This window comes from Corvus hawaiiensis, chromosome 5 (genome assembly GCF_020740725.1).
Source record: "Corvus hawaiiensis isolate bCorHaw1 chromosome 5, bCorHaw1.pri.cur, whole genome shotgun sequence".
In the NCBI taxonomy this organism is placed as follows: domain Eukaryota; kingdom Metazoa; phylum Chordata; class Aves; order Passeriformes; family Corvidae; genus Corvus; species Corvus hawaiiensis.
The window spans coordinates 49,904,066-49,924,483 of NC_063217.1; the positions used below are offsets into that span (position 1 = coordinate 49,904,066).

The window sequence follows — 20,418 nt, forward strand, 5'->3', positions numbered from 1 at the left end:
TGTTGAGATAAATACCCAGATGTTACTAGCAGTGCCATGTGGGTGCTCCTTGATATAACAATGTGGCAGTATTTGAAAACTGACCATTCAGTAGGCTTATGTTATTAAACCAGTAATGATTGAGGTCAGCATGAATCTCTCCATCCCTGTTAAATAGGCTTGTCAATAAAAAGCATTTCTTTCTCGAATCTACTGAATGGAGGACATGCTTAGGAGGGAATTTCCTTTTGTCCCTAGAAGACAACTGTTGCTGGACTGGATGATGGCCATGCTCAAAGCCAAATTCTGTATGAATCTGTCATTACATAGGCTGTTCATCCTGGCAGTTCTTGATACCTTCCTTAGTGGTGTCAACCTTCAGGGAAGAATTCTGATAAGGTGATTAAGTGTACACAGAAAGCAACATGCTTGAGTCTCAGTGAAGTAAATAAGATTTAGTCACATATTTAAGACAATGATTGAAGAAAGTGCTTTAAAATGTACTTGTGTTCAGACCTGTTTGACAAAAGCCCCCATAATTCCACTTAGCTTTAAGCGTAATTTAAGTATTTAGGTCTCACTGAAGCTGTTCATCTGTTTAAATTTTTTTTTGCTGAATAAACATGTATTTAATAAGGGACAGTTATTTTAATTGATCTTTTTACTTAGATCTAAAATAGTCTTTTCACTTTTTAACTAATCTTTTTACTTAAATTGAAAAAAAGGAATTGTGGAGATAAACAGAAGGAAGGCAATTTCACTGATGCAATACTGGGACACTTTGGAAGAAAATAATAGAGTTGTTTTTAAGTTGATGCCTTCTGTAGTATAATGTGGGAATTTTCAGAGACTATGCAATGCTACTTATATAAAAATTCCTTAGTACTATGTCCAGAAACAGTTTTGTTACATGTGAAATTTTATTTTAATAGTTCATGATGATTCTGCATGGCTGATTTCTGTTCACACTTACGCTTTGTGATGGAAGATACATTTTTATCACGCTGCAGTTTCTTTGCCAAAGAAGTGTAAGTGGCCCTTGAAATAAAAACTGGGTCCTTTGAATCTTAACAGTGACATAGCTAAAGTGAAAGCTATACCAAAAGAATTCAACTAATTTTATTTCATTCAGGCATGACCTGATATAATTTCAGGGAGATGTTGGAAAAAATTTACATTGCTGGTGTCAGAGGAAGTGTAATTAGTGTGGAGCTAATGCTTTCTTTCTCTCTGAACTACTGTGCAAAAGCAGAGCAAAGGGAGTCACAGAATCTGACAGAACAGTGAAGCGCACATATAATTGAACCCTTGGGACAGAGCTACTTCTTCCTGGGAAATCTTGTGAAGGCAGAATTCAGACCTCCCCCGAACCCAGTTTATTTCTCCCATCATTTTCTTTTGCAATCTTTTCAGAAACAGCTGCAATTAATAGTACAGCGGGCAAAATCAGTATTTCCAACTTAAAGCCACCAGAATTAAGGGAATTGCTCTTGAATCCTGGCAAGAGGACGCTTTTGCAAACCCCACCCATCCTACAGCCTAGCACAGCACTCTAGCTGCTACCATTTTTTTAATGCCTGCTCATTGTTCTGCAAAAGCAGTGGGAGATTTGCTTCCTGCAACAGCAATGACTTTTGTGGCTGTTTGCCATAGAGTGTACAAGGTATTGAGTTGCTTTCAAAGCTCTACTCCAGTTTATAAGTGAGCTTGGCAGGAACCAAATTTCACTCTCTGAAATGAGAGCTAGGACTTGCTTTTCTGCTTCTAAAGTCTGCAAGGTGTGTGCCACAACAGTCTTTTGAGACTTCTAAAACCACCTCTGATGGTGTGACTGCTCACAACTGCATAGGAAGAAAATAATCAGATTAAGGTTTGTTGGTTTTGTTTGTTTTTTGGGTTTTTTTTTAAGTTTTCCAATCTCATTTGCATGTGTTCATTAGCAGTCCTTTTTTGCAGAGCATGGAGGGAGAGTAAAAGTCACTGTCTTATGTTACTGAGCATTGCTCTGATACTGAAACACAAATAAAAGAGGAAAGATAATCAATGATTCTGGAACCTTTGCTACGTTGAGATGCAACAGTTTAAAGATACATACTCTCCTGAGCACAAGCAGTAGGATCTGAATGTTAAATACGCAGTTAGGGTGGAACATGAAGCTGGAAAGCCAGTCAAAGAAATAATAAACTGTGAAAGAATCTGAAACGAAGTAAACAACCTTATAAAGTTGTGTGTCTCATCTGCTTCAGCAGATTTTTGATGCTGAAAGCAAAGTCAAGCCAGTGGTTTCCTAATAAAAATGGAAATGAGCACATGGCTTTGCAACCCCATTAGAAGATGGCCTTTGAAGATCTGTGCTAAACTTGCTTCTCATTTTTTGAGCATGAAATGACAAATTTTTGTGCCACTACAGCAAATGCATTTCTTGCACACATAGCAGCACGTAGTGGGAAATAATCAAAAGAATACATGCAGTAGCCTCCCAAGGGTGTGAAAAGGGGTGGATTCAGACATAGATACATTTCCGCTCTTCAGATTTTTCAGCCCAAACAAAACCTGCCAAAGAAATATCAAGGACAAAGGCATTCCCAGGAGCTTTGGACTACAAGCATGTGAAAATGAACTGATTTCCACTGATTGCAGATGTACACGTGCTACTGCATTACAGAACACCATGGACATATTGAGGGGTGTTTCATCATAGCTTGTCAATACCAGTACTGAAAAATTCATATAATGGTATAGTAGAACAGTGTAGAGTGGTATAGTAGAAATAATAGAAATAATGAATCTTGCTGAAATGAACTTAAGAGGGTGTTTCTGCATCTGAGAAGTATTATTATGAAAATTCCAAATGTCACGTCTCAGACCATAACGAGAAAATACCTGCAATTCAGTCCAATGTCAGTAAGTGAAATCCAGAAATACCATATAAGGCAGCTTTTTTATTCAGGATTTCAGTAACGAACTGTAAAAGCAGGCTCCAAAGTAAAAAATGCAACTTATTAAAATACTTCCTTTGTTTTATAGTGCTTGTGTATTAACACAAACCATATTAAGCTGAATGTAGATGTTCTTGGCCAGCTAGCAGTTTTCCCAAACCTACTGTCTCAGCAACTGCTCTTTCACACAACATAAAAGGATCCTATGCTACTTCTTGCTTTCGTGAATCTCACCAAAAATTGCCAGATGAAGTCAGCATCTCAAATCAGGAAGAATGTTAAAATAAAACACCACTTAACCGTGTACAGCATATACCTAGTGCATGAGGGTCCCCAAATGGGAATATGATTTTGTGCTGTGGTGAAATAAGCTGCAGGCTTTATGGAAGTGCATCAGATACAATCCAAATGTTTGTGTGATGTGCATAATGCATGTGCCCTAGCAGTCCTGATACTGACATGGCTGGGCCTTGAATCTTGATTGAGCAGGTATCTGGAACGGAGGTTTGTCCTTCTCAGGAAATCACTGGGTTGAATTCTTTAATTCAACTGATGCTGATTTTTAATTCACTGATGCTGAATTCTTTAATTCAGCATCTTCCAAACTTTTAAAAGGAGACCCCTATTTTAGAAAACTAAATCAATCAGTGCCTGCTTTTACTCTGCCCATGATGCTCTCACTTCACATTTTACAAATCTCACCTTGGCTAGAACATCCATTTGTATTATAATGGGTTAATCACAAGAACACCCTGCAAACACAACCTACCAAGCCTGAACCAAATCAGAAGAAAGGCAATTTCATATCTGTCTAAGGCAATTTTGACCCTTGTAGATATCAGCACTTTTGAAAAAGTGTCATTCAGATATACAAAATCACCAGGATAATCTACCTTCTGAAAACCATAACCAAAAATAACTTCATGTAATCTCTCGAATACTTGATGAGCATGAGGGCTTACCCCATATACAGACAGAGCAAGTGGATTCCCTTGAAACCTGTGAAGAATGGGAATAATTTTTTACACCTATTCTTAATATAGTCAACTTGTTTCCTGCCTGGGATGTGCTGCCAGGAGTTCCTTGATATTTGTATCCTCAAAACAGTTTTATAAGTGCGTGAAGGAGAAGACTGCAGCAACACCAGAGGGCAAAAGTCCCAGATGTTGTCTTAGGTCTTCTTGTAGTGTAGATTCACTACCAGCAGTAGGCACACAGAGATGTAATTACAACATTTGTATAGTAGGATGCATTTTCCCATTTTCCCAAACTTTACTTCCTACCAAACAGGAAAAGTAGATAGTGACCTGACATGTTCAAATCTTAGATAATTGGTGACAACCCCTATTTAGCTGTGGGAAAGTATAACCTTTGGTCTGGTTCCAACAGTATGATTTATTACATTATTTCTATTGCCAGTTTCCTGAAAATTGAAGAGATTTTTAGAGATTTGCATCTCTTCAGTTTTTGTTTGGTTTTCTACACATATATATTCAGTAGTTTGGAGTAGTTTGGTTAATTTCTTTAACTATTTTCTTTCCTCTCTTCAAAATTAACATCTTACTTGTCTGATTCTAACTGGTTATATTGAAGCTTTTGTTCTCAGTCATCCTTTTACAAAATCTAAAATCTGTTTTCCCAGTAGATTTGGACTGTGCTAAATAGAATTGATTATTCTGCCTACACTACCTGAAAGCAGGGTTTCCCTCTGCTGTTTTTGGAATGCCTACTGAGATGACTTTGACAAATTTCTAATGCCTATCCACTTGTGTCCTCAGCTACTAGAATTTTTGAAAGATCTTAACACAGATTCAAAAGTTCACCAGGCAGTAGTTGAAATTTCAAAAGATTTTACAGGCTGCCATTTTTTAACTTATTTACATGGAATTTCCAACATCAATGCTTCATTTTTTTTTTTTTCAAGAACTATGTGAACAGTTCAAATTTTATACTTATTTTGCACTATCTTACTAAGATCTGAATTCTGTAATTTTACTTACATTTAGAATCCATCTGGATTGATTAGTGTTTATGGCTTAATGTAACAAGATTTCTGCCCAAAAGCTACTACACTAGTAGTCCACTAAGTACCCTTATCCTCCTAGATAAACGAATAATCTCTCTAATATATTTTGTTTCTTCTTAAACAAGTAAAAAAAAATCGCTACTCTCCTTAGAGTTTTTACTTCATATGCTGGGGCCAGGTCTTTCGATTGTACAAAGGGCTTTAAACTATATGGGTTTTTCAAGTGCTGTATTGTAGTTTTTTATTCCTTGTATATGATAACATATGATAGAGTGTGTTATTTCCAAACTGGCCTTGGCATATTGCCTCTGCTCAAAACGTCCTGCTGTAAGGGTCATGCCCTACTTAGAGAACCCTCTAAGAGTCCATATTCAGTAGGTTACTGATACATCGCAGTGTTTATTCTCACTGACACCTGACAGGGACTCAAAAACACACGAAAACCCCCATTAATGAAAGCACCCATTATTATGCTTTTAACTCCACTGGCCTTTGAGAAATGAACGCACAGGAGCAGAAATGCCTGCGATCAACTTCGTCGCTCAGATTCTTCCCTTTTTTGGGGACATTTGTCTTCCTAAAAGTTAAGTGGTTGCATCAGTACAAGAACCAACTGAAGCATTCTTGCGAATGCAGAGGGAAGTGGCACCAGGGCGAGCACGCGTTGCCCTACACCCAAGCACTGCTTGCAGGATGGGTACGTGCAGGAACGGGCCCCACACCGGGCTCGATGCCCGGCTCCGCGCCGGGCACGGGCAGCGGCCGCCCCTCAGCCCCGGCCGGCGCCGGCCCGCAGCCCCCGCCCGCCCCCGCGCGGCCCTCGGCCCCTCGCAGTCCTGCCCCCGCCTCTGATTGGAGGAGAGCGCGGCGGCCGCGCCCGCCATTGGCCCCCCGGGCAGCGAGCGCCCTCGCCATTGGCTGCCGGCGGGTGCCACTCGGGGCGGCGGCGGCCGGGGGAGGTGGTGAGGCGGCTGGGCCCATCCTCTGCTGGCGGCGGCGGCGGCGGCGGTGGCACCATGGTGAGCTCCGCCGGGGCGGCCGCCGTGCCCGGCACCGGGCCCCTGGTGGGACGGAGGAGGCTGAATCCACTTGGGAAGCGGGAAGCCGGGCCCCAGCCCTGCGTTTCGGGGGGAGATGGGGTGATGTTTCGGTGGGGTCGCTTCCCGCCGGGGTGATGGGAAGGGTGGGGTGCGATGCTGCGGCCGGGGGGAAGGGGCTCCCTGCCGCCCGCTGCCTGACCGTGCCGTCGCCTCGCTCTGCCCCGCAGTACGGCTTCGTCAATCACGCCCTGGAGCTGCTCGTCATCCGCAACTACGGCCCCGCCGTCTGGGAGGACATCAAGTAAGTGTCTGTGTGTGTGTTTGTGTGCGTCCGTCCGTGTGTCTGTGCGTGTCTGTGTGTCTGTGGGCGCGCGTGTCCGCGGGGCCGCGCGGGGCCGGGCGGGTAGCGGCGCCCCGTTTGCCGCCCGCCGGGTGCCGGGCGGGTCTGCGGGCCCGCAGTGGCTGGCGGCGGCACCGGCAGCGGTACCCGCAGGTCTGCGGGCCGGCAGAGGCACGCAGGACGCGGCTCCCAGCCGTGACAAGAACAGCGCGCCTCCTGCCGCGCCTCGTCCCGCTCGCGGCCTCCCTTAACGCCTCCAAGACCCGCCTTGTTCCATCTTTCCCGGTGTCCAGGAGCCGCAGCGGGGATGGCATTGATCCCCGCGGTCCCTCGGTTATACAGGGTATGTGGCCGGAGTAATGTGCAGGCAAAACGCCCCGAAAACACGGATGCCCATCCTTGCATCAAGCCACCAGGTGAACCGTGCAACAGTTGCATCCCTTTGCATCCCTGAAGGAATTGAGAGACAGTGTTTATTTAATAAACACTGTCTAAAACTACTGTCAGATTTTGGTAATGTCCTCAGCTTGAAATCAAAAACGTCACAGAGAAATATGTACAAGAATGTAAGTAAAAGAATGGTTTTTGGCTTCATTTCTTGAATCTGATTTCTTGTGCCCAACCCTTGCTCTTCTGGCAGTATAGCATTTTTCTAACGAGCGGACTGCCTTCACTTTAAACCTTTGATCAGTTGTGAGATTGCACTAAAAGTTTGAAATGAGCGTGCAAACAAAATTCTATTTGCCTTAAAAATAGTAGTATTAATAGCTGGGCAAAACTACAACAAAAATTTTTAAAAGGACGTAAAAGCTTACAGAGTTGTAGACTTGCTTCATCAGGCTTTAGGCAACATGTTGTCAGAAGAAAGGGTTTAATATGATTTCCTGATAAGGCAGAAGTCGATTATCCAACTTGGGGGAAGTGATCCTCTTTCAACTGGATGCCTTCTATATCTCCTGTTGCATTTATTTTGGGCCAATTTTAATATGTCAGTGTTAATGTTGATTTTATAATATATTGCTGTTGTCATTATACAATTTTTGGAGTTAAAGGGCAGTTTTGACTATGAGATTTTTGTTACCATGACACATTTTTTTCATAAAATCATTCGTTAAGAATCTGGTAACCTTGCACAGTACCATGAAATCAGAGAATCATAGAAATATCCTCTGGAAGGGGTCTCTGGAGGTCATCTAGTCCAGTTTCTGTTCCAGCCTGGATTGTTACTGGCACTAGATCAGGGCTGAGCTAGTCTAGCTGAGTCTTTAAAATCACCAAAGGTGAGTCCACAGCTGTGATTCAGCAGGCATTCTTTGTTCCATTGATCCCTGACTGGTACTCTGTAAATTACTGTTGGCAAATCCCATTCTTTGCATAACATAGATGAACCTTCAGTGTATGCCACAAAGTTTTGTGCTATAAGTGAGGCATTTATTTTACTTACATACTGAATATTCTAAACACAGTGGTCTATTTTGAATTCCTATGGTTTGATTTATTTTAATGACATATGTAAATTAAAAGGCAATAAAATAGTGACACGTGCATTGTTTTCCGTGAAAATTAAAATAAATAAATAAAAATTTGTATAAAAGATGATGTTCATTCTTTCTTGACATGGCATCCCTTATCAAGATGCTGTTGAGTGTCATGGCCTTTTGTCCAAATTACCCACTGAATATGTATTTGTGTTTAAGATCAATCCATCAGAGAAGATACAGTTTCATCTTCTAGTGTCTGACCAGCCATAATTACTGAGGCATCCCATCTCTTTAGATTTTACAAACACTGAATAGAATACTGAAGATAACTAAAGCCTGTGAGGAATATTACTCATATAAAGTTTTGGAGAAATTGGATAGAAATATATGAAATACTTTTCTAAGTGCTTTTCAGCAGTGAAAATTCAGGAAGCTGGTACGTCCTGTTTCTGCTTTTCAGATGAGAAACATTTCTGTCTTGTAGCAGCCCAGCAGGTAGGCTCTGCTATTAGCTCACAAGAAGATGGCTCTCTGGAAGGAAACTGGCATGACACTACCCAGCAGAGGATTGGGATGTGATCTCCAAGAAGGAGCCAGCGTGTATGCAGCAGCTGCCGTAGCTGCTTATGTGAAAAGTGTACGCAATGGGGTATTTACTCAGCAGGATTTCTCAGCAGTGTATCCTAGAGTTTAGAAACCAGTAAATCAACCCTCACTGGAACAGATTATAGTGGTGCTGACTGAGGGAATGGTAGTGTCAACTGGTAGCCAAGTGATGTTGGGGAAGAGGTTGGATGTTTTATCTTTTATAAGCAAATACAAACTTCTTGCAAAGGTTTTGTTAGAATTGTTATGCATTTAGGAAACAGCAGGAAAGTACAAACCAGTGTTGTGGCGTGCTGAGTTGAATCGGCTGAATCACTGATGACTGGAGAAGTAATTACTGAAGTCAACAGTCTTTGGCTGTTTCAAAAAACCAGGAGGAACTTTGCACTGTTAGTGAGGTTGAATTTGCAATGAAACGACATTTTTGTGAAGTAGAGAGGCCTCTGGGTAGTTCACTACAAAATTTCTTATCTAAACTTTTTTGGTTTTGGTGTTTTTTTAATGTTGAGCTGATCACATACTGCTATTTTGTTCTCTCTGAAGGCACCGCAGAAGATGTGAATCTGCACTGCAGAGTGGTGGGTTATGATTGCTGAGTGATTCTCAAATGCCAGCAGGTGAATTTGTACTTAATATTGATAGAAGGGAAAAGAAAACATAGAACCAAATAAGTTGAAATAATGAAATCAGGTCATTTGTCAAAAAAAGTGCATTTAAAAATGGTAAGTACTGAATTTAGAGGGTGTTCTCCATCTGAAACATGGAAACTCTTCTGTAGCTTGTGCAGTCAAAAGTGATGTTGAATGAAGTTCTTATATAGAGAATTTGGGTACCCAAATGGTTGAATTAGATGCTCTTATGAGAGTGGTGTTTTCATTGCCATCACTTACCGTTAACTGAGTCAGAATGATAATTTCAACTCTCTGTGTCTGCTATTTTGTTCATTTTTCAGCATTCTTGTGAAACCATGATCTATCAGAAATAGATACAGTGTTTTATTGGCCCAGAGTGGAATTCTTGGGAAGGGTAGACTCCATGTTATTTTCATCCACTTTAAAAAGAAAGCATAACTAAACACCAGACTTCTTTTACACATCATATAATGAGGCACTGAGTTCATGGAAAAATTACAGTATATCCTTTGATACAGGGCTTGGCTTTCCTAAAGAGCTAGAATTAAAATGCTTGACAAAATGGTTCACAGCCTCCTATTTCTGAACCAGCATTCTGGATCCCAAATAGGTTGAATTCAAAATTCAGCACCATGTAAGTGGTGAAAGTTTATCTTGATTTATAGAGCCTTTACTCATTTTCTCAACAGCAAAGTCTCAAAAATTTGCTTCTTGGTTTTTCTCTGACTGCCACTCGCAGAACTGAGAATTTGAACTAATGAACAGGGTTTTCATGATGAAGCCCTATAATCATTAGAGGGATTTAGCAAAGCTGGATGAACAAGAGGGAGTGAGAGGAAAGTCCTTCTGTAGTTGCTGAATTCCGCAGTAGCAGATTTTTCTTGGTGGAAATTGAGATGATTCAGCATAGTCATTTCTTTTGCTTACTGGCCGTTGTAAGCTGCACATACACTGCTCGTTGTCGTTCACTATTTCAGTCCTTGGAAGGGGAGACTTAAGACCTGCAGTGCAATGGAGACAGGCTGCTGTGATCAGTACTTCACTGGCTCTGCAAAGAGTTACTAGTCAATAAACAGTTGATGTAGAGCTGTTAAGCACAGTTTTGCTGAGAAAACACTTTTCATTTGTTCCTTCCATACCTGAAAGAGAACCTCTTCTGAATCCTTTATTTTTCACTTGTTACATCCAGAGGGCTGGTTTAGATTGTGTGGCCACAATTGCAATGGCTGGTTCTCAAGGGTGGTTCTCAAGATTCCTTTGGCATTAGATATCTTCAAGTCCTCTGCAGCCAACATAAACTGAAAATTGTCAGGCCTGGTTATTCCCACATACATGCAGTTCTGTGCTCATGTCTGTTTAAGGTCAAATTTGTACTTCTGGGTGGTACGGTAGCGTGTGAACACGATCATTAATGCACCTGGAATTACTGTCCATGTACCTGTCCAAAACAATACAGAGATTACTCATATTGTCAAAATGAAAACTTCCACGACTTAAGAAATTGTCTTCCCTAGTATGTTTCTATAGTGGGCATATTTTTATGGTGTATGATAGTACCTTTTTAAAAGAGGCCTCTAACATGATAAAATATGAGCTCTTCTGCAACAGGTATCACATATGGCTGAGGTGAACAGCCAATAAATATATGTGAAATTCTGATCACTCCATTCAGCAGCTCTAAGGGTTTAATTGTGTAACAAGCATTGACAGGGATGTCTTCTTGAAACAGTTCCAGGTCAATATGTGGGAGCTAGAGCAATGTCAGCAGGGAATATGTACAGAGTCTTTTTTCCTGTGTTTCCCAACACTATTCCTCTGTGTTTGATTAAATGAATACAGGATTTTCCCACGGGCTTCTAAATCTGGATTGAGGCCAGGTTAGATGCTCAAACTGTGACACTTTCAAACATACTGCCAAGAAAATGAATGAGAAGTCAAATATCTAATTAAGAAATGCATTAAAATGTTTCATCTCAAGCCTGTAGAGTAAATTAGTATTTTTCCCAAACAGGTATCCCACAAAAATATGTGGATTTGGGAAATGAAATGGTCCAACCAATCAGCTGCAGTCTTCATCTTCCTTCTGTTTTTATGGTAGAAGTCCCCACAAAAACATGTAGCCTGGAAAAACTAGGATGGAAGTTGAAACTCAGTGTTTGCTAAAAGTAACTACCCTGAGGTGAAAACACTTTTTATTTGATTCTAGAGAAGTGTTCAAACTTGCATAGTAGAAAAACGTGTTTTTTCCCCAACAGCCATGTATCGTTTGCTGTCTGTACCTCAGTGTGGCACATCTAAATCAAGTGATAGCCTTATATCCCTGGTCCTCCATGCTTAATATAGAATTAAGGCAGCTTCCTGCATGTGCCCTGTTTTGTCCTTCTTTGGAGGGTTAGGATGGCATGTGCTGTTCACACTCTTAAATGCCAAGACTCCAGGTCTGGGGAGCCTTCTGGGTGGCACAAACTTTACATGGACTCAGTGATCTGGAAGTGCACACAAAGGAAGAGCAAAAGTCGATAGCTTGTCCTAGGAGGAAGGAAACTTTTGTTCCCCAAGCTTCACAGATTATCACCTACCAAGGCTAAAGGCTCTTAAAAGTTTTTTTTTTCTGTAAGTCTCCTGTTATGGTTAAAATGGTGAAACACTGAGGATTGAGAAGTTATCCTGGTGCAGTGTGGAAAAGGGAAGTGGAAAGTTTCTCTGCTCAGTTTCAAACTGGGTTCAGCTGAAGTTGTAGAAGACTGTACCATTTGGAGGAGTGAGATAAACTGCAGGACTATCATTTGCCTGTAGAAAATTAAACAGACAGAAACTTCTGCATCCTATTGGTGAAGGTTAACATAGGTCAGACTTTAGTGACGGTGTAGCTTTTGCAGTGAAATGTAGGTGGTTTAAGAATACATGTTTTTGGGTAAATTTTCAAAGGCATTCCTAGCAGTTAGGTTTATTAGTAGTATTGTAGGTTGTCCACTTAAGTCAGGAAAGGTAGATGCTTTTATTCATTTATGTATTTAAAAATTGTATTCCACTGACTTTCACTAGCATTTAGATAATTAGGAACTCATTGACAGGATGTGCTATTCTGATTAGTTATATTTGTAGTGATATTCTATAATAGTAAATAATATAAAATAAATATGAAATGCCTTTCAGAATATGTTTTATAATTTTTTACAGGAGATGAACTTGGATTGCACTGTTTCCTGGGAATTTCTCACATAGCAAAAGTTGTCTATTTTTATGCTACTTAAACAAAGCAAATAATAAAAAGCTTTGTTAGCTGCAGAGAATGAAGGCTCTAGCTTGGCTGACTGTGTCTGTATGCTGAGTTCAGAATGTCACTTTGTCAGAGGTGTTTTTTTCTTTTTATTAGTGTATCAAAACACAACTTACATTTGTTTACAGATTCTGTGAGAATCAAGATTTTGGCCTACTGTTTAGCACAATGTTTAGATGTAGTAATAGCTCATACTACAGTGTAGTTTGCCTTTGCAGAAACCTAGGAAAATATGTACAAAAGCTCTAGTGAAACATTGTTTTAAGTTGCAGTAGCAAATTCTTAAGATGTGTGGGAATTTAGATAACTTGTAGGTCTGATGCTGGTAGTCTGTAAAGTCCATGAAAATTGTGTTTTGAGCGTAAGAAGTGCTGAGTACCCTAAAAAACCAGAACCACCTGTTGCATACTGGGCACCCTAAATGAATGAAACCTTTTTGATCTGTGGTGTTCCTGCCTGTTTTAAATGGAAATGGTCTAATTGGCCTCATGAGATTGTTGGAGAGCTAATTAATGCTTCTGCATGCAATTAGTGTAGAGATCAATTCCACAGGAAGACTTATTAGAAAGGAATAATTCTCTCTTCAGAACTGGATTTGCAAACTGCTATATATTGAGGAATGGGATAAAATAAAATATGAAATAGTTGCACATTAGTGGAGTAGGACCTAGCCTCAGTACTGAAAGAACTGGAAGCCTGGAGGAAAAGGAACAGGTTCTGTGGGCTCATGGGTGTGGCTGGTATGTTGTGTCATACAGGCTCGGGAACAGAGAGGGAAATGTTGCTTGGGGCAAACTGCTCTAATGTTGCTGTGAGTGGACCTGAGTTCATCTTTCCTGCTTTCACTAAACTACAAAAAAAAAGTTTGCCAGACGCTTATGGCTCTTTATGAGACATGTTTTATTTCTTTGTAACTGTTCTGGAAAGTGCTTTTCAAGTTTTCAGCTGACTGTAGTTTCTATGAATAGGGCAGCCCTTTAAAAAGCATGTAAAACAGTACCATAGTCTGTAACAATCTGTCTGCAGTGATAACAGTGTCACTTCTGGTAGGAGAGGAGTTGGATAATCATGAGCTTGGAATGTAGAGTTTTTGGAGAAACTCTATTTGTATATGTAGGCACATATGCATATAAATATTGATGTGCACTTATATATGCATGTGCATGTGCATATTATGTCCACATAATCGCCATGTGCCCTGGGCAATAAAAATGCAAACTAAACAGGAAATAAGAATCAAATATCTGTACAAAATGTGACGTGTGGCGCTTCTGTTAGTACTCATCTGTAGTGGAAGCAAGTGAAGAGACTTCCAGTTATCTTTGGTATTTCTTGTCAAGGGGGCTGATTTGCAGGAGAACCCTGGTGCCAACCTCCTTGTAAATTTCAAAGTGTAGGTTTGGATGTGTCTTGGACTTCAATTTTGTTTCATCCTATTAATGCCTTTGGGATTTCTCCCATCAGAATTCTGGCTTTCCTCTTCCTTTCTTCTGTACTTCTCCTCCCAGGAACTGTAGAAGTCTGAGTGGTGAACAAGTGGGTTTTGGAGTTTGCCGCATAGACACATATACCTGTATGCTGTAGTGGTGGCTGTCAGTCCCCTGTGACTCTTCTTTCCTTCTTTGTTGAACTGCTGGGAGCTTGCTTGGTATTTCCCTTTCCCAGCCCACAACTAATTACTGTAAGGAATGCTTGCTTGACAGTTTACCTGAATTTACTGATTCTTTCATGCTCAAAAGTGTTGCAGACTTTGTTAATTATTTTAACTGTCTTGTCACAATGAACACTGGTGAAAAAAATAGACTATTCACTAGAGTTTAGATTGTGAATCCATTCTTATTTTGGATCATGTAGTTCTCAGTTGTAAAAAATTGCAGTGATCTGGGAAAAAGCAAGAAAATGGAGGTTTTGCACCCTCTTTTAGCACCTTGTGGGTTTACCCAGTGCTGAAGGCAGTGTTCCGTTCAACCAGTCTCATAACAATTTTGAAAAAAATACAGATTGCCTGTAAGTAGATGTGAGAAAGACACTTTGGAAAGACATTAGTGGTGAAATGACAATAGATTATTTCTTTTTAATCCAAATACGTTTTAACATTAGTGAGTTTTTACCCAGAAAGTAACATTTTTTGTAGTTTGTTTTTAAGTCCTTATTTCATACTATCCCAAAATTCTAATCAGTATAATTATATCATTATAATTTTTTTTAAGTGTTGCTGAATAGATGATTCTTCATGGGTATGGAGGTTAATATTTACAAGCTTCCTAGGGTCAGGACACTATACTGCCTGCTCTTTCAGTTCCTCACAGCGGAGGGACCTGCTTGAAGGTTAGGAGTTAAACTGAGTGGATGCCAAATTCTTTAATTCCTCTGGGAATTAGTTGGCTAAAAGGAAATAGTGCCATGTTATGAAACTTTGTGTGAGTGTTCTTGCAGTATCTCTCAGGTACTTTGCAGTTTTCCCAGAATTAAGTGCTTTTGGATGTGCCAGGATAACAGGTGCTATAAACACATCATTCACTCTTATTAATGAAATGCATGAAAGAGTATTTTGTAAATACCATTCATTTTAGACCACTTACGTAAAAGGAAGCAAAATAATACTGGCTTTATATTTTTAATAATATTTTTAGTATTTGTAGTAGCAGCGAGGAACTTGTACTTTTGTTAACTGTATCTTCTAGTATTATCTTGTTTTGAAAACCTACATTAAACACTCCCATATCCAGCCTGTAAAACTGGGAAATAGCTCAGAACTGTGAAGTCTATAAATACACCTATTTACTTTACCCAGAACATAATTTTCCTGGACAGATTCCCGTTTTTATTTAATCTTGTAACTTAATATAATTTATGTTCTTCCTAGCTGGGTGTTTTAAAATATCTTTGGACCATCCACAACATGCACAAGTCTATTTTGTTTTTTTTTCCTTTTCAGAAGACTGGCACAATATTTGTAATAATTTTTAGTAAAGCATCTTTGTGAAGTACATGAAAAAACGATGAGAAGCATTTTGAAAAGACCAACTGTCTGTGAAGTAATATAATGAGCAGTGAGTTTGCTATTTTAATTTAAATGAGGTACAAAGACAACGATTCTGGTTTCACAGATACCATCTCTAGTTCTGACCCGTGTAATCCTGTTTAAGAGTGCTACTCTTGGAACGGAATTAAACTTGACTTGCTCCTATCAGTGAGATCAGAACCATGCTGTGTTTCTAAGTGCAGTAGTGTTATTTTGTCATTAAGATTGTTTTGACCGATCTCTTCAATTTAACAAGCACTTTTTCCATCCTTGTTACACCAAGAGAACTGAAGCACAATGGTGGCAAAAGTCCCAACAGAAACAATACGTATCATGGAAGAAGTCCTGGAGGTGGGTTTGGAACTAGTGACTGTTTTGGTGTGTTTGAGGTGACACACCCAGTGCGCACACTTCGGACTGAGTTTTGATAGGAAGAGATCCAGTTGTGCATTTGGGACACTGGATGATCTCTTAAAGTGATACTAACAGCTTCTAAGTAATAATGTATCACAGAGAAGCCTGTGCATCTTCAGGATGCAAAGTAATTGTTCCATGGGGTCTTCTGCCACATTTTTTCTCAATATTTGCTGCATGCAAATGGGGAGGGTTCTTTTTCTGTAAGAATTTTTTAAGATTTCAGCTTTTTGACTGACAGAGGCAGAATAGCAAGTGATACTTCACAGGAATAAGAAGGTTTTGTCAGCAGCAATCTTCTTGATTATGATTTATGCAAATTCACTTTAAATACGACAATCTGATTGCAAAACTATATTGAAACTCACTTTGTGCAGAATGGGCTATATAAGTAACACCAGCCTGATGTGACATCTTGTCCAGCTGTGTTGCTGTAAAATCTCCAAAGATGGCAAAAGAAATCTTTACTACCTCAAACCTCTATGAGAAACAAAAATGTGTGCAATCTTTGGGTTAAAAATCTGAAGTGCAGGATCTGTTCTGATTTTAAGAACAGTTTTTTCTCAGAATGTTTGCCCACACATAGCATTTCAGCCATTTCTGTGAATTATTAACATTACCTTTGAACATTAGTACTGTGTTTACAAATACTGAACTAGTTGCACAATGGAGAAGATTTTCAAAGGGACCATTGTACACTATCACCTGTAATGCTGTTCTGTGCTCCTGAGTCAACAGCAGTTTGGGGGGTGTTAGCAGACTGATGGAGGAAAGGCTGTTTTAGGACTTGATCCTGCTTTGATCTATTCAATAGGAATTTTTCCACTGATTTCAAGGCCAAATCTGTATGTGAAAAATATCCTCTGTATAGCTGTTATTTTCCATGGTGCAATGGCTAAGGTTCTTCTCTTGTCCAAGTAAACTGCCTCACATTAACCTGGATAATAGAAACATTCTGGAGGAAAACAAAAGCATTTTAGAAAAGTTTGGGCTGGAATCTTTGTTTCCCACAATTGAAATAGCTCTGTGTAGTCATTCAAAATTAGTCTAGAGTAAATAAGAAGGGCTGCCAGACTGTAGGAGTTAGGACAGGCATGTCATAGGATGTAAGTTTTGAACCATGAAATATCACATCTCAGGTGACAGGAGTTGGTTTGGGCAAGAGCATTAAAATCCCAGGGTGTGTTAACATTTTGAACATAAATTTACAGGGGAGCAAAACCCACACTTACTTTGTCTCTATGAATGTAAATGAGGCATTAATTGTGAATTCTGTTCTATTTGACTTGGAAGTTATTTTGAAAGAACAGGCATATAAAAGTTAAAAGTTTGCTACTGTAATACTGTTGTTTCATTAAAGAATTAAGCAGGGCTTGGGAATTTGCCAGAGCTTGTTGCTTTTGGCTCATTTCCACTCAAGTTCTTAAGAAAGCCACCAATATGTTATTGCTGTTAATGTCTTTGTGATCAAACACCACAGTCTGCAGAAAACATTAGAACTGTGCTAATTTCCTCCCATAATTTTATCTGGTAAAAAACTGTAACTAAAGATTGCAGCAAAACATTTCAAGGGAAATGCCACAGTTTTTTGTAAAGCTATGGATTATGAAGTTTTCTCTGAAATGTGGTCAGCCAAATACAAATGTAAGGGAATTGCTCATGATGGACAGCCAACCACAGCAGCTCTGCAGAGCTGACAAAGCAGCCTCACTCTTAGTATTATAACAGTTTTCACAACACTATCATATATTTCTTCATATGAGCCTTGTTGTAGAACCATTTCCTTAGTGCAGGCAGCTTTGAGAAATCAGGTAGGGTCACTTAATTAGGAGGGAAGACTGCAGCCATGAGGAAATTTTAGGTATTGCCCATTCACCTGAATGACACTGCTCCATTTCCTGGGCTGCTGGGGTCAGCAGCCTCTGGTCAGCCATGGTCGGCCTCTTTGGTGCTGATAGCTGTGATGCTGTCTCAGACACATTGATTAGAGGACCTGCTGTTCTGTAGACTTGATCAAGGACCAGTGCCTCTGTAAATATAGGAGTGCTTTCCCTTTGCATTGGCCATCTTGGATGAACTCACTGCTGCATTTTCCCGTCGCATGTAGTCTTAAGACTAGTACTTCAGAGAGAAAGCATTTGGAAGCTCTCACTGCTGTCAGACTACTGAGGGAGGCAGAAGGGCTTCAGAAGCCTGTCCACAATCACTCTGGCTGTGTGTTGTCTGTATGCACACCAGCTTCTGTGAACAGGTGATGGAGCAGACAGGGAAATTCATCTAGCAGAAAAATAATACAGAAAAACAGATACCTAACTGAATTTTATTTCAGCTCAGCACCTATCTAAATTGCTAGGATGTACCAGCACAACAGATCTTGGAGGTATGGGGAAGGAATTGACTTGGAAAGGAAGAAGAATGTTCTGAAATTTAATAATTTTCAAGCATGGATCTTAAAAAAGCAGTTTATATTTTCACACAGGCTTGGATTAGACATTGTGATAGTATTTGCCATATTTGTAGAATAAGCAAATAAGTTTTTGCCTGCATGATTTTGACTGAGAAGTATATTTACTCCCCTGCAGGAGTAACTAGTTACTTTGACAAGTTTTCTAGAAAATTTTGCTTACCTTAAAATTATTTTTTAATGGGAAGTACATGAGTAGTGCTGCTCAGATGGCTTCTGAGTGATCCAAAGGATCTAGAGTAAACTCGAAAATAAATAGTTAAAATAATTAAATGGAATAGGCACTGAACTAACCAGTGGTGATTTTAAAAGGTGGTGGCTCAGAGAAATTGCAGATACTGAAGAAAATCTTTGACAACATAAACTAAAGACAAATAAAATTGGAAAGAAGAATCATGGCTTGGCACAGAGAAGTAAACAGGAAAAGTTCCAGTCAATGTAGTTAGAAAGAAATGTAAGAAGTTTTGAAAGAGATACCAACATCATCAAACTGGGACAATTTTTCATAGAGAATATTCTCACACAGAAAAACTGTGTCTACTGGACTGTGCAAGTATGCAGTATTTTTGAGGATGTTCATTGGTTTTCCAGATGTGTGTGCTATCCTTTGTGGTTTGGCTCAGATCAGAGAGACTAAAAGAAAGCACAGCATGTATCCGAGATGTGGGAAAGTTTGTTCACCCTTTGCAAACATCCCTCCAAACTGTAGCTGACTTGTAGTTTCATACCATGTTATGAGAATCAAAGAATCAAGATGGTTTTCTTTTCTCATATTCATTTCAATTCTGTTCTTAGGAAATGTAAACTTTACCTTCTTGTCCCTGACTGATGTCTTATGTTTCAAGACATCATTTCCCACTGGCAACTCCAGCTCTCCTCCTGCTTAAGACCCTGCTTAATTAAGGTTATTACAATATTTTTTAGGTCATTGGCTAGAGAACAACGTTCCTTTTATGTAGAATTATGAGGGATATTTAGTCTCATGTCCCCTATAGCCTTGTCATATTCCTGTAGGAAAATTGCTTAGCTTGTTTTCAGTTCATTGTTCTTAGAATGAGTATAAAAATGGTTATTTCAAGTAACAGTTACTTCAGTTACTAATAAATAATATATTTTTGAAATATAGAAACAATGTTGTGTAATTTTTGGACAGTGGGAAGAATGTGAGGAGCAAGATTAAAGGAAGATGAAGAGTAAAAAGAAAATAATGGCTTCCAGATATCCATTAAGTGAACAGGTTATCAAAGACTGGTGATTACAAACTGGAGGGTTAAATGATGAGTCTTTTCACTTAGGTCAGTAGAATACTGCCATATGAGATTGGAATCAGTCCTTCTCAGCAGTACCATTTGCCATCTAGCAGTTTTAAGATCAACAAGAGTACTTAATTCTCAGACCTCTCCCCTTTGAGTACCGGAGGAAATATTTCTGTTTCTATGGATGGATAATTCCACTATATCTGTAAATGCTTGAATTGTTCTGCAGACATTATTATTTTGTATTAATTAATTTTTTAAATAAATGACACCGCTTTAGAAAATCAAAACCTGAGTTACAGTCAAAGAATTTGGTTTTAATTTATGGTTGGTTATGTTATGATAATGGAGAGAAAGAATTTGATGTAAAAGGGACTGCAGGATTTTACATAGTAGATTTAGAATTTTACTTTTTGTAGGTTTTTGTTATTCCTCTGGTGACCAAGGGAAATTCAGAAGTTAGAAATATTGGCTCTGTAGGCTTGAGCCTTATCTCAAAGAGCACTTCTGTCAAACTCTGGTAAAAGCTCCTCATTACCATGGTACTAGTAAATAACTAATTACTCATTCTCCTCTTTCATTTGTACATTAGAAAAATAATTATACTACCAAGTTGATGAATGTCTTGATTTGCATCCCTTATGCTTAGATTTTTTTTCAAACCTACCTCATAATCTGCCTTTTTTATAGTTTTTCTAATTCTAAGGGGGTTTTTTCTGTAGAGCAACATTGTGTACTGTTTGTTTTTTTTTTTTTTTTTTGGTGTGACGTGATTCGGTAATTCACTTCAAGGCTTTCCTGTCTCTTTGCCTTTCTCTTGACTTCCTGAAATGAACTGCAGGACAGAGATACATTTAGATGAAAGGGTATAATTTCTTTTTAATGAGGTAGCTATGACCCTCCACCTGCAAATATACTAATGATGCCATGATCATA

The 20,418-nt window shown here is 39.4% G+C and overlaps 1 protein-coding gene across 2 annotated transcripts in view; it reads left to right on the forward strand.

The window, feature by feature from the left end:
* Positions 1-5,871: 5,871 nt before the first annotated feature.
* GUCY1B1 (guanylate cyclase 1 soluble subunit beta 1) overlaps positions 5,872-20,418 on the forward strand; it is a 42,532-nt gene continuing 27,985 nt past the window's right edge. The window contains exons 1-2 of one of the 2 annotated variants that reach the window (XM_048303685.1): positions 5,872-5,963; positions 6,212-6,285. In XM_048303685.1, the coding sequence (XP_048159642.1) occupies positions 5,961-5,963; positions 6,212-6,285 (77 nt within the window). In that variant the 5' untranslated portion in view covers positions 5,872-5,960. Of the gene's footprint in view, positions 5,964-6,205; positions 6,286-8,954; positions 9,029-20,418 lie in introns of those variants that run through there. The other variant, XM_048303686.1, reaches the window with a different exon arrangement.